Consider the following 13,013-nt stretch of genomic DNA (forward strand, 5'->3'; position numbering starts at 1 on the left):
TCCTGTAGTTCCTGAGGGCTCCTTGAATTGAGCTGGTTCCTTACCTTCACTGAGATAGCCATTCCTAAGTTTAATTGTGATCCGTATATATCCTTTTAATAAATCCCTTTTGGTTAAGCTAGTTTGAATGGGTTGCTGTCACTTATAAACCTGAGTTTTGAAAAAGACTTTTATGTGACCTTTCTCCAAATAAGTATGTTTACCTCAGTCATCACCCTTTCCTTCTAACATTACTCCTGGAAATTTCTTAACTTTTTCAGTTCTCTGTCAGTGGGACTAGTGGCCTTACTACTTTCTGAGACAATTTACTTAGGATGAGTACCAACGCTAGGCTTGGGGGAAGATAAAGGGAATAGTAAGGAGAGAAAGGAAATCTGCTAACTTTAATCAGCTTCTACTCCCACTGACATTTTAAGAGCCCTTAAATAAATACCTCCCTTTAGCTTACCGTAACTTAGTTTTAAGTAAAATAAATAAAAATTTATGTTGTGAAATCATCTTAGTCAAGACAGGTTATAACTTTAGAGTTATCTCCTAACTTATTTCCTAAGATACTTTTTCTCTCTAATCCTTTAAAGGTTCTGCTTTCTTGCTCAAGGGAAAAAAAAAAATTCAATGGCTCTCCCTTTGTCCACCAAATTAAGTCCAGACTCCTTAATTTTTTTCCAATATTATTTTTCACATAATTCTGTTCCACCCAGTTTGGACAATTCTAACTAGACACTGTTTTCACAGCATGACTAATATTCTGTCTGCCTGAATTTTCTAATCCATGCCTTCCAGTAATTGCTTAAGAAATAATTTTTATCTGTCAAGTCCCTTTTCACGTTTGTTAAAATGTTAAAAGAAGCTTTTTCTGATTCCAGTATCCTTACAAATTTGAAATTTTTCTCTCTCTTCAACAAATTTCAGTGGCAATTGGAATTTTATATTTTATTGAACTTATCACTTATCATAGCTTAATTATGCTGCAGAGCCTTAACTATATCAGAATTTATACAGAGTAGAAAGTATATCTTATCCATCTTTGTCTTTCCCAAAACTTTTTGCCATATATTTTATACACAGCAAGTGTCTAATAAATAATTGTTAAATAAATAAAAATATGCTAATGTTACAAAAATAGTTTTAAAAAATCAGGGAACATCAGAATTAGTTTAGTTAAAAAATTCTTACTGTTAACATAAAGGCTATAAATATACATATATAGATATGTATATATATGTATAAAAACACAGAATTCTATCTCATATATGTAAGAAGAAAAAAGAAAAAGTTATACCAATTGTGAACCTACCAGCAGCTGCTTGTCCTGTAGTCCTAGAACATACTTCATAGGTGCCATCTGGAACTACACCTGCACAAAAAACCACCCCCCAAAATAGTTTTCAATAAAATTATGCTTGTGATTAAATATTATACTGCAGTGTTTTGCCCAAAGATTAATACCTAAATATAATAGAATAGAATCACTAGCCTCTTTAGCCTTCAGTTTCTTCGTTTTGTTATTTAAAACAAATTTTTTTTAACATTTTTCATTTTTTGAGAGACAGTACCAGAGGGAGACACAATTCGAAGCAGGTTCCAGGTTCTGAGCTGTCAGCACAGAGCCCGATGCCAGGCTCTAACTCACAAACATTGAGATCATGACCTGAGTCGAAGTCAGGATGCTTAACCAACTGAGCTACCCAGGGGCCCCTTTAGGCTTTAGTTTCTAATCTGCAGAATGAAACGACTACTTAGATGACTCATAATATTTCATAATTCAACATTTTTTATTTTATGCTTATGAGAACTTAACTGCAACTTTATCTTTACACTCTGCATGTGACAATACCTGACTGACCCTGAAATTCTAGTTTCTAGAGGCTTTGACAATTTGTGCCATCATTGGAATGGTACTTTGAGAGCTACTCAAATCTGAGTTGCAGAAATACTACAACATATTTGGGAGAAAGAGTTTATTAAGTGAAAATTTCTATTATGTGGGTTTTTTTTTTTTTAACATGATGCCAATAACTAAAATCTATAGTTTGAGACATATGTTACCTGTACCTCACATACAAATTATAGAATATGAGAGAACTAGATCTTGTCCTAGGGTAAAATATTGCCCAATTCACCTTTATAGTCATGGTTATAAAACAGAGCAAAAGAAACTTAGTAACTCTTTCAAATCTAAGAATGCTGGAATGAAAAGAAAACCCTCTGAAATTTGAGTAACATAATTTAGGCCAAATGAAAGCTAGTAAATAAAAAAAAGGATAGAAAACTTTTAGGATTTTTAATCCTAAGAAGTATCAGAGAATTTTTTTTAATTCAGTTTTAAAAATTATATAAAATCATATATTACGAGCCATGATGAATTAAAAAGGAATATTAAGATTTTTAGGAGAAGATCCAAATGCTGAAAGTGAGGAGAAGGGAATCAACTAAATCACTCTAATCAAAGAGCTTGAAGTCTTTCAAACTTTTTTTTTTCCATGCTACATTTTCAACTTCTAATGGTTTTTATAATTTCTATAAATACATGTTACTGAACAGAGTCTTATCTTTTCTATCTACTTACATGGTCCTTTGAACTCTTCCTATAGATCGTCCTTTCTAATTTTTACTGCAATTCCTAGAAAACATTATCACCCTAGAAAGGCAATTCCACTGTGCCATCTTTTTCCTAGGGCCTGATTTTAAAATGATCTGTAAAAAAAAAAATCCTAAGGCATAACTCTACCTTTTCTTGTTTCTCTACCCTAACTCAACCCTTTTTTGCCAAAAATATTAAACGTCATTTATATTCTATTTATTATTACTAACAAAAACTAATCTGCCCCTTTTATAATTTAGAATTCTTAAATCAATGAAGCAACCACTCAACTCGTCTGCTTCCTTCCCAAGACACCAAACCAAAAACATGTTATAAACAAGTCATTTAATATCCTACAAAACCTAAAATAAACCATGATTATTATCACAATTATCAGCATGTTTGTATTCTACTTGGTATATATACACTGAGGTGCTGAGTTATTATTTATGCATTTTTAATATATTTTTGATTTTGATTCAGAGGCACATTTCTCATGCATTTTCCTTTTATAATAAACTGTTTAAGAAAGGTATTCTTCCTTTGCTTCCAAAATATTCTATCCATTTTAATGATTATAATAATGGCAGGGGCGCCTGGGTGGCTCAGTTGATTAAGCGTCTGACTTCAGCTCAGGTCATGATCTCATGGCTTGTGGGTTCGAGCCCTGAATCAGGCTCTGTACTGACAGCTCAGTCAGAGCCTAGAGCCTGCTTCAGATTCTGTGTCTCCCTCTCTCTCTGGCCCCTCCCCAGCTCATGTTTGGTCTCTCTCTCTCTCTCAAAAATAAACATTAAAAAAAATTTTTTTTTCAACGTTTATTTATTTTTGGGGCAGAGAGAGACAGAGCATGAATGGGGGAGGGGCAGAGAGAGAGGGAGACACAGAATCGGAAACAGGCTCCAGGCTCTGAGCCATCAGCCCAGAGCCTGACGCGGGGCTCGAACTCACGGACCGCGAGATCGTGACCTGGCTGAAGTCAGACGCTTAACCGACTGTGCCACCCAGGCGCCCCCAAAAAATTTTTTTTTAAATAAAAAAAATAATAATGGCAAAGATGTCATCTTAATACAAACCAGTAGATTTAAATTTATTTTAAGAAAAAATAGACAAGAATTATAGTGATTTTTAAAAGTTTTTAATATTTTTATTTTGAGAGAAAGAGGAACAGGGAGAGAATCCCAAGCAGGGTCCAGGCTGTCAGCTCAGAGCCCAACATGGGGCTCGATCTCATAAACCGTGAGATCATGATCAGAACCTAAATCAAGAGTCAGATACTCAGCTGACTGAGCCACCCAGGCGTCTGGAGTTACAGTGATTTTTAAAAATAAATGTAACAACTGTGTAAAATATTATTTGTAAAGATTTCTGATCCAGGCTATTTTTGGTCTTTTGAATATTGGGCATAAGTACTTTGATATCAAGGCTTCTTAGTAACCTGAAGTATTTCAGAGAAATCGCAGTATTTTATATGAATTACCTAAATGAGAAGCATACAATACCGAGAATTTCACCTATAGTTTTATCTAAGTTTTAATCAACATGGAATGTCAAAACTTCAATTTTTGATATAAAAATAATGAAGAATATTCTTGTTCTTTAAAGAATACCCAGAACTGGAAAGATTTTCTTCCAGTGGAGAGGGCAAAAGAACTGCATAAACAACCTCATGCTACCTTTTGTAGAGTAAGTATTAATTTTGGCTTAGAGACTGGCTGAGGAATTTTAGTTCACAACCTATACTTTCAAAATTGTATATAAACACAGCTTTAGTTACTCCCAACCTCCAGTATTATGGAATTGGAAGAATTCACACAAGTTATACTCTGTAGCTTACAAATTTAGACACGTGGATTTATTAACGTCAATATTTTGTGGCTGGAGTTCCTGTTCCTGGTTATCTACAACCTGTTCTATGTTATATGATGAACTAGTTCTTACACATTTATCACTTTCTTTCAAGATCCCCATGGAACAAAGATGCTTTATCTGGTCATTCATGAATCAACTACAGGAAAAAATCAGGTAGTAAACAAATCTTCAACTGTTATACTATTAAGCAGAATGCCTAACTGGTTTACTTACCTAAACTACTGAAACCTGACATTTTTCACAAATATGAACATTTAACTAGAAATAGCTCTTATTTCACAAAGTCCAATAACATTCCTATAGCTGAGCATCCTTTGGTTTTACAAATAAAGACACTACTTCTGTTTTTTTTTTCAATTTAAACAAATTCTAAACATCATACAGAAAATAAGTCACTCACAGGCATTCATCACTAGATCGCCACGAATTTCTGGTTTCCAGTCATCCCACGACGTCTCAAAGCCATCAGCAAAACGAATACAAAAGTTTTTGAAATGCCCTTTACTAACCAGAGATTCTGAAGAACAAGCAGTGATGAGAGTACTTTCAATGGTCAATACTAAAGCAGAACCAATGTCAAGGTCTCCAGTGTGATTAGACTGCAAAATATATTGAAGAAATAATAAGACAAAATACAACACTTTTTTAAATTTGGAAATTCTCACAGAATTCCTAGGAACAAAAGTCTGGAAAATGTCAAGCCTAGAAAGCTTAATTAGAAAGTACTGTAAAAAGATGCTTTTAAAAATTACTGAAGTGAAATACATTTGCCATGTGCATCTTTTTCTTTTTTAACTCGCAAAAGGTTAATTATCTAGTTTTCTATCTCAAGCTTCTGATTTAGTTGTGGGGAACATTCTCATTATGACAACCACCTTCGGTGTGTATGGCTTTCCTGAGTTCTGTCCATCATGCCATTAAAAAACTACCATTTTTCAACTCCTGAGGCATAAATATATGTTGCCAATCCTCAACCCAGGACTTTTCTTCACAGTGTGTTGCCAAACAAAATACTAAAAGATAAACCCATTTGACAACAGGTTACAGGTTATTTACAGTAAATTTTAACAGTAAAATAGACCTCTGTATTTGTTCTAATTTTAACTTCTTAAGCCTGATAGGGGTTTATAGCCCTTTTTTGTCTCATACACGTGTCCACGCAACTATGTACTCCTAAGAATTAGTCCTAAATTATGAAAACTCTTGCTTTATCCAACACACATACTTTGGAAGTTTCATTACCAACTATTTCAGCTTAAAAGCATTTTGAAATTCCCTACTCTAATTTAGATGAGGTTACTAAACCCTATTACACAGTATTCCTAAATGTTCTTTTGCTTCTATTTTATTAACAAGTGCATGCCAAAGACTTATTTGCTAAAAAAACAAAGCAAAAAGATTCTGAACACTAAGCTGCTTATTTCCAATGTAAAAATTAAGGCTTACTAGATGGGTATCAATCTCATCATAATTCTGATGAAGAGCGCTTCAGAGCAAAGTCTCATGAGATACGTATTTAATACACTGTGGATGAATAATGGCTGAAGGAATTCAATTTTACTTGCTATTTACTAAACCCAAGTTATAAATTGTTAACCTGAAAAAATTGTTATACTCTATATACATAGAAATGGTTAGTAGAATGTTTCACTCATAATCTTAGACTATGATTTGATTTTCTGTACCTGCGCAGTATTTGTGATGGGCAGACATATTCCCAGATCATTCACAGTAAGCTGGAGGAAGAGAGTCCCAAAGGCCTGGGCTGATGTTTGCTGGATACCTGGTAGCATATCTACTACTTCCTTTGTAGCCATATGGATATCTTTATGTAAAGCCATTCGTTGTTCATTCCAGTTGTCATAGGCAGCCTTATAATTCAGCCAAAACAGCACAGCTTTTTATAATTAAGGCAGGGAGGAAAGAAAATTTAAATGAAAGCTGTAAAGCTGTAAGGCAAGTAAACCTCAATAGCTACAAAATCTGGCTTATTACTAAAAATTATTCCCACCAAAAAATACAGCGTTAGAATTAGAAAGGATCTAAGATGATATGGTCAATTTGACAGAGGAAAAAAAAAAAAAAAGCAGAAAGTAGGCAAATGCATAATGGCAGAAAAAAGAAAATAACCCAGGTCCATTTGTTCATGTAATAAATTATTTGTGAAATGCCAATTAGATGCTATGCAACAGGATGCAATAACAAATGAAAACAAAACATGGTCCCCGACTTTGTAGACTTTACTGTTACAACTGTTAAAAATTCCTAAAGGAGAGGTACATAACAGTAGGAGTATACATTAAAAAGATGTGACCTACAAAAGTCAAGACATCTGAGTCTGTAATAAGAATGAAACCTTAAGGAAAACCTCCATTTAATGCTGTGTATAGAGGGAGAAGCCTAAAGAGGAGGTAAACATGAAGGAGCCAGAGAAGTAGAAAGAAAAGCAAGTATCCTGGACACAAAGAATGCAAAGTACTTTAAGGAATTGTTGAAAGCTGATGAAAGGTAAGATGTGAAATGAAAAGTAAGTGCACAGAATTTAACAAAATAAAATGTTATCCATAACACTGCCAAAAGAACAGTTTTCTAACAGACTTATCACCAGCCAATGCCTACACCAATTTAAATCTTAAATGGTGTCATAAATGGTTCTTCATTACTTCTAAATTACAATTCCAACATATCTGCCCAATATACACTAATGAGATTGTATCTATCTGTTCAGCCTTATTTCCTATTATTTTCTTTTATGAAAGCTGCTATAGTTTTTAGACCTCTGTGTTCATATATATTCATTCATATTCTCTCTCATTTGGTAAACATTTATGTAGTTCTTACTATAAGCCAGGGACTGTTCTAAAACTTGAGATACAAAGATAAATAAGACAAGCTGTCATTTCGTTGTCTTCCTAGTGAACTCCTAACTCCAAGTCGAATCTGAAGAATTAGTTTCCCCTCTAAGAAGAACAGGCAAAGTTAGAGGCTCACTCAGATACTAGAACATGTATCTCTCTAACTCCTCTCTGTAGTGTACTTTGCTCTTTCCCACTGGACTGAGAGTTCCTTGAGGGCAAAGATCCTGTTTTCCTTATTTGTATTCCATGCCCAGACAGGAAATGTTTACAGACAGAATAAATGAATAGACAGTGTCAAAACAAATGGGTACATTAGTTTTTGAAAGGAAACCTTATTAGCATTACAATCAGAATTCTGAATCAGACATCCTATACATCCCATGGAGAAGGCAAATAACTTTAAAAAATAAAATAACTTTAAAAGCTGATATAAACAACAAACTTTTTTTGGATGCTCACATTTCAAATTTAGGAGACATTTAGCTGTCAAGTATTTACACCGGTAAACTACAAATGATTCTTATCCAACATTTCCAAAACGTTTCTAACTCCAACAAGACAGTGTTGATGGACTTTATCTTACCTCTGTCAAAGGCCACAGGCTGTGCATAAACAATTGGTCTATTCAAGGTAATAAGCACAGCTTCTCTATCTGAAGAACCACTGATTTCTTCTCGGAGGGCATTTCTTAATCCAATTCTGGTTTTAAAATAGGCAACTTGATGAAAATCAGAACCGGCTTCCTCATAAACCTAAAATAAAATTAAAGGCTCAATAAAATCAAGTAGTGGAAAATGTTCCGACAAAAAAACCTAAACATTTTAATAATTTCTAGCAAAATAAAACAACAGTAACAAAAAAGCCCCCCATGAGCTGTGAAAGTTAAATTTTTATAAAATAAAATCTGATTTATTGCTGTGTGTGCATATATATTTAACTTTTTATGTTTAACATTATGGCAAGAAAAACTTACCAATATTAAATAGTAAGAAACTTAGTAACATTTTAAGAGTTGGCCAATGTTAGTACCGAGTGCTGAAATAAAAAAATAATGCTTAACAAAATAAAAAGAAATTATAAACAAATATTTATGAAGATGCTGAATTAAGCTTCACATGATTGCATTTGCACTAAACTATAAACTAATAATATAACACCCAAAACACTAAGTAAAATGCCAAACTAAAACTGTAAAGGCCTTCTTAAATGAGGCTTCTTCACTCCAATTTACAATTAAAAATTTTAGGAACATTAAAAACATTTTTTTTAAAGTATAGTAATATTTAAAGTAGTTCAAATTGATATACAAAATTAAAAGCCAAAATTCTAATGTCAGCAAATTCTGTACTCACCTGATGTTTGACAATTTGTCCTAATGCCAGATTTAAATCCACTTGGCATTTACCAAACAGTTTCAGATAGCTGCTACTTCCTGGTGAGGCTTTGGTTTGAAGTCGGTTTGAAAGTTCCAGCTCTATCAATCCAGTTTCAAATCTCACAGCTCTCATTGATGGAGTTGTGGCTGTTACTTGGATGCCCTAGGAGATTATGTTAGGAGGGAAAAAAAGAATCTTAAATCAACAATACACACTCATTTAAATGACACCTTTCAATATATGATAAAATAGCCATGTTTAAAATACATATGGGTTGTCTAATGAGCTGATAAAGCTGTCAACATTCCTTAATTTCTCATATTACTACTGGATTTTTTAGCTATTAAATTTCATTTTAGTATTTTGTATTTAACATCTGAACTGTTCATGGGTTAAAAACATTAATTATAATTAAAGAACTATTTGGTAATAATGATATTTTTAACAATGCTGATATCTTAAATATTTGAAATATTAAGGTTTCTATTAAGGTATTATTGTTAATTGAACAAATGTACAAAATATATCTTACAGAGTAACTTATAGCTGTAATAATTAGAAAAAAATTAAAATATTTACCAGTAGGGAACAGTTAAATAAACTGTTACAACTATATAATAAATAGTAGAGCTGTTGAGGAAGATAAAGTTGATCTATATGCTCTGACATGGAAAGGTATCCAAAGTTTTTAAAATGCATAAATAATATGCATATGTAAAAATACAAATAGAAAAAAGTACTAAAGAATATTCACTTGTTAAAGCCTTTTCTCTTGAGTGGATGGGGTTATACTTCATTTTTATATTCTACTTGGCACATTTATGTATAATATGAGTTTTCTATAGCTAAAAAATTAGAAATTTAGAATTAAAAAATTAGGGAAATACTTTGAAAAGTATAATTATTTGTATGTTACCTTAAACTGCAAATTCAGGGAATAGAGTAGAATTTTAGGCTTATCTCCATCTGCCGTCCCATCATGTTCATTCCAAAGAGGAATAGGCTGCTCCCCACCTAAGTAAATGTGGGTGTGAGGAAATCACTTTAAAAGGAAAATGATGATTATTTTGTTCATTTTAAAAAAATAAAGAACAGTTATTTTCTGTTTTCTGATTATTAATCCAATTGTTATTAGGGAACCTTAGCCATGTTACATTTCCTGCCACAGATATAAGATAGGGATAATACTGCACATGTAGGCATTTATTAAGAACATTTTATAAGGGCAAAATTAAAACATTATGTATATAATTAAACAAATGTAATTATATGTCTCATTTTTCCATTTATGGGAAAAAAGTAAATTGGACTAGTTTCTTCAATCAAAAATGCTATTTACATTTAGATGTGCTGCAAACAAAATAAAAAAAAATAAAGGTGGAGAAATTTTAAACATAAGCTAATATGTGCTAATAATAGAGTATGTCAGCAAAGGTTGGTCCTATAAATTTAAAAAAAACATGGGGTAGGAGACCCTGGGATACAGTTCCTATTAATATCATTTGCTGTCCATCAATATGACATCCACAAAATAATGTTCTGATGTTTTAATGTATAACTTCTATTTCCACTTTTCTTCCTCTTGATGAAAAAATTTTTCTGCATATATAATCTTTAAATTCTCCATCTTAAAGTGATTAATCTTTTTGTATGTATGCTGAGTTTAGCATCATCCCAGGGAGCATATTATACATATGGGATGAGAAGTTTTCTCCACTAGGGAATCAAATTAATGCAGTCTATCACATCAATAGGCTAAAGAAGAAAAATCACATGGTCATATCAAGAGATGCAGAAAAAGGGGTGCCTGGCTGGCTCATTTGGAAAACTGTGCAACTCTTGATTTGGGATCATGAATTAGAGTCCCCGTTGGGTATAGAGATTATTTAAATGAAAAAAATAAATTTAAATAAAAGAGAGAGATACAGAAAAAGCATTTCACAAAATCCAACACCCATTCATAATAAAAACTCTCAATAAAAAGGAATAGAGGAAATTTCCTCAATTAGATAATATCTACAAAAATCTAGAGTTAAGATCATGCTTAATGGTCAAAAGCTTGAAACTTTCCTACTTAGATAAGGTACAAGCAAGGATGACTCCTCTTACCAATCTTGTTCAACATTATACAAGAAGTCCTACCTAATGCAATAATACAAGAAAAGGAAATAAAAGGTATACAAATTGGGAAAGAGAAAATAAAATTGTCTTTGTTCACAAATGACAGGATTATATATATTATTTGTGTGGAAAATCTGCAAGAACTGGCAAAAAAAACTCCTGGAACCAATAAGCAATTACTGCAAGGTTGCATACAAGGTTAATAATGCACAAAGCCCAATCACTTTCCAACAATGAACAGTGGAATTTAAAATGAAAAACATAATGCTAGGCTCAGTCGGTTAGGTGTCTGACTTCAGCTCAGGTCATGATCTCACAGTCTGTGAATTCAAGACCCACAACTGGCTATGTGCTGACAGCACGGAGCCTGCTTTGGATCCTCTGTCTCCCTCTCTCTCTGCTCTTTCCCCACACATGCGTGTGTGTGTGCATACTCTCTCTCTCTCAAAAAGAAAAACAAAAACCACAATGCCATTTACATTAGCACCACAAAAAATTAAATACTTAGGTATAAATTAATAATATACATACAAGGTCTACATGAGGAAAACTACAAAATTCTGAGGAAAGATATCAAACAAGAGTATGGAATGAATGAATGAATGAATGAATGAACAAATGAATGAATAAATAAAATAAATAAATGGAAAGATATTTCATGTCCATGGATAGGAAGACTGAATACTGTCAAGATGTCAGTTCTTCCCAATTTGATCTATAAATTCAATGCAATTCCAATCAAAATCATAGCAAGTTATTTTGTGGGAATCAACAAACTGATTCTAAGGTGTGTATAGACAAAAGACCCAGGATAGCCAATTAGGGAGAAGAAAAAAGCTAGAGGACTGACACTACCTGACTTCAAGACTACAAACTACAGTAATCAAGGCAGTGTGGGATTGGTGAAAGATGAGACAATGTCACTGGAACAGAACAAAGAGCCCAGAAAGAGATCCATATAGTGAACTGATCTTTGACAAAGAAGCAAAGGCAATATAATGAAGCAAAGATAGTCTTTTTAATAGATGGTGCTGGAATAACTGGATATCCACATGCAAAAAAAAATGAATCCAGGGGCGCCTGGGTGGCGCAGTCGGTTAAGCATCTGACTTCAGCCAGGTCACGATCTCCCGGTCCGTGAGTTCGAGCCCCACGTCAGGCTCTGGGCTGATGGCTCAGAGCCTGGAGCCTGTTTCCGATTCTGTGTCTCCCTCTCTCTCTGCCCCGCCCCCGTTCATGCTCCGTCTCTCTCTGTCCCCAAAAAAATAAATAAACGTTGAAAAACAAAAATTAAAAAAAAAATAAATCTAGACATAAGCTTTACATGCTTCACAAAAATTAACTCAAAATGGATCACAGATCTAAATGTAAAACACAAAACTATAAAAGTTTTATAAAACGTCGTAAGAAAAAAACCTAAATAAACCTTCAGTACGGCAATGAGTTTTTAGATATAATACCAAAGTCATAATCCATGAAAGAAAGAACTGATAAACTGTACTCCACTAAAATTAAAAAATTTTTCTTTGCAAAAGACAGTGTCAAGAGAATGAGAAGACAAGCCAAAACTAGGAAAAAATATTTCTAAAAGGTATAATTGATAAAGGACTGTTTCTAATACATGCAAAAAGCTCTTAAAACTCAATAAGAAAACAAAAAACCTGATTAAAAAATGGGCCAAAGACTTTAACAGACATCTCACCAAAGAAGATACACAGGTGGCAAATAAGCACAAGGGAAGATGCTTTATACATATCATCATATCATCAGGGAAATGCAAATCAAAACAATCTTAAGATACCACTACAAACCCATTAGAATAGCCAAAATTTGGAACACTGACACCACCAAATGCTGTTAAGGATGTGTAGCAACAAGATCTCTCATGCATTCCTGGTGGGAATGCAAAACGGTATGGCCACTTGGGAAAGCAGTTTGATAGTTTCTCATAAAACTAAACACACTCTTACCATATGATCCAGCAATCACGCTCCTTGGTTATTTCCCAAAGAAGCTAAAAACTTATGTCCACACAAAACCCTACACACAGATATTTATAGCTTTATTCATAATTGCCAAAATATGGAAGCAACCAAGGGAGGGATAAATAGGTGGAGCACCAAGGATTTTTAGGGCAGTGAAACTACCCTGTAGGACACTATAATGGCAAATAAATGTCAATATACATTTCTCTAAATCCAC

The 13,013-nt window shown here is 33.3% G+C and overlaps 1 protein-coding gene across 10 annotated transcripts in view; it reads right to left on the reverse strand.

The window, feature by feature from the left end:
• KIAA1109 (transmembrane protein KIAA1109 homolog) overlaps nt 1–13,013 on the reverse strand; it is a 211,542-nt gene that overhangs the window by 42,547 nt on the left and 155,982 nt on the right. For all 10 annotated transcript variants that reach the window (XM_045055906.1, XM_045055911.1, XM_045055905.1 and 7 more), the window contains 6 exons: nt 9,607–9,704; nt 8,667–8,852; nt 7,898–8,066; nt 6,142–6,353; nt 4,857–5,055; nt 1,298–1,357 (listed from right to left, as the gene is read on the reverse strand). In XM_045055906.1, coding sequence (XP_044911841.1) covers nt 1,298–1,357; nt 4,857–5,055; nt 6,142–6,353; nt 7,898–8,066; nt 8,667–8,852; nt 9,607–9,704 — 924 coding nt within the window. The remainder of the gene's footprint in view (nt 1–1,297; nt 1,358–4,856; nt 5,056–6,141; nt 6,354–7,897; nt 8,067–8,666; nt 8,853–9,606; nt 9,705–13,013) is intronic.

This window comes from Felis catus, chromosome B1 (genome assembly GCF_018350175.1).
Source record: "Felis catus isolate Fca126 chromosome B1, F.catus_Fca126_mat1.0, whole genome shotgun sequence".
NCBI classification, from domain to species: Eukaryota; Metazoa; Chordata; class Mammalia; order Carnivora; family Felidae; genus Felis; species Felis catus.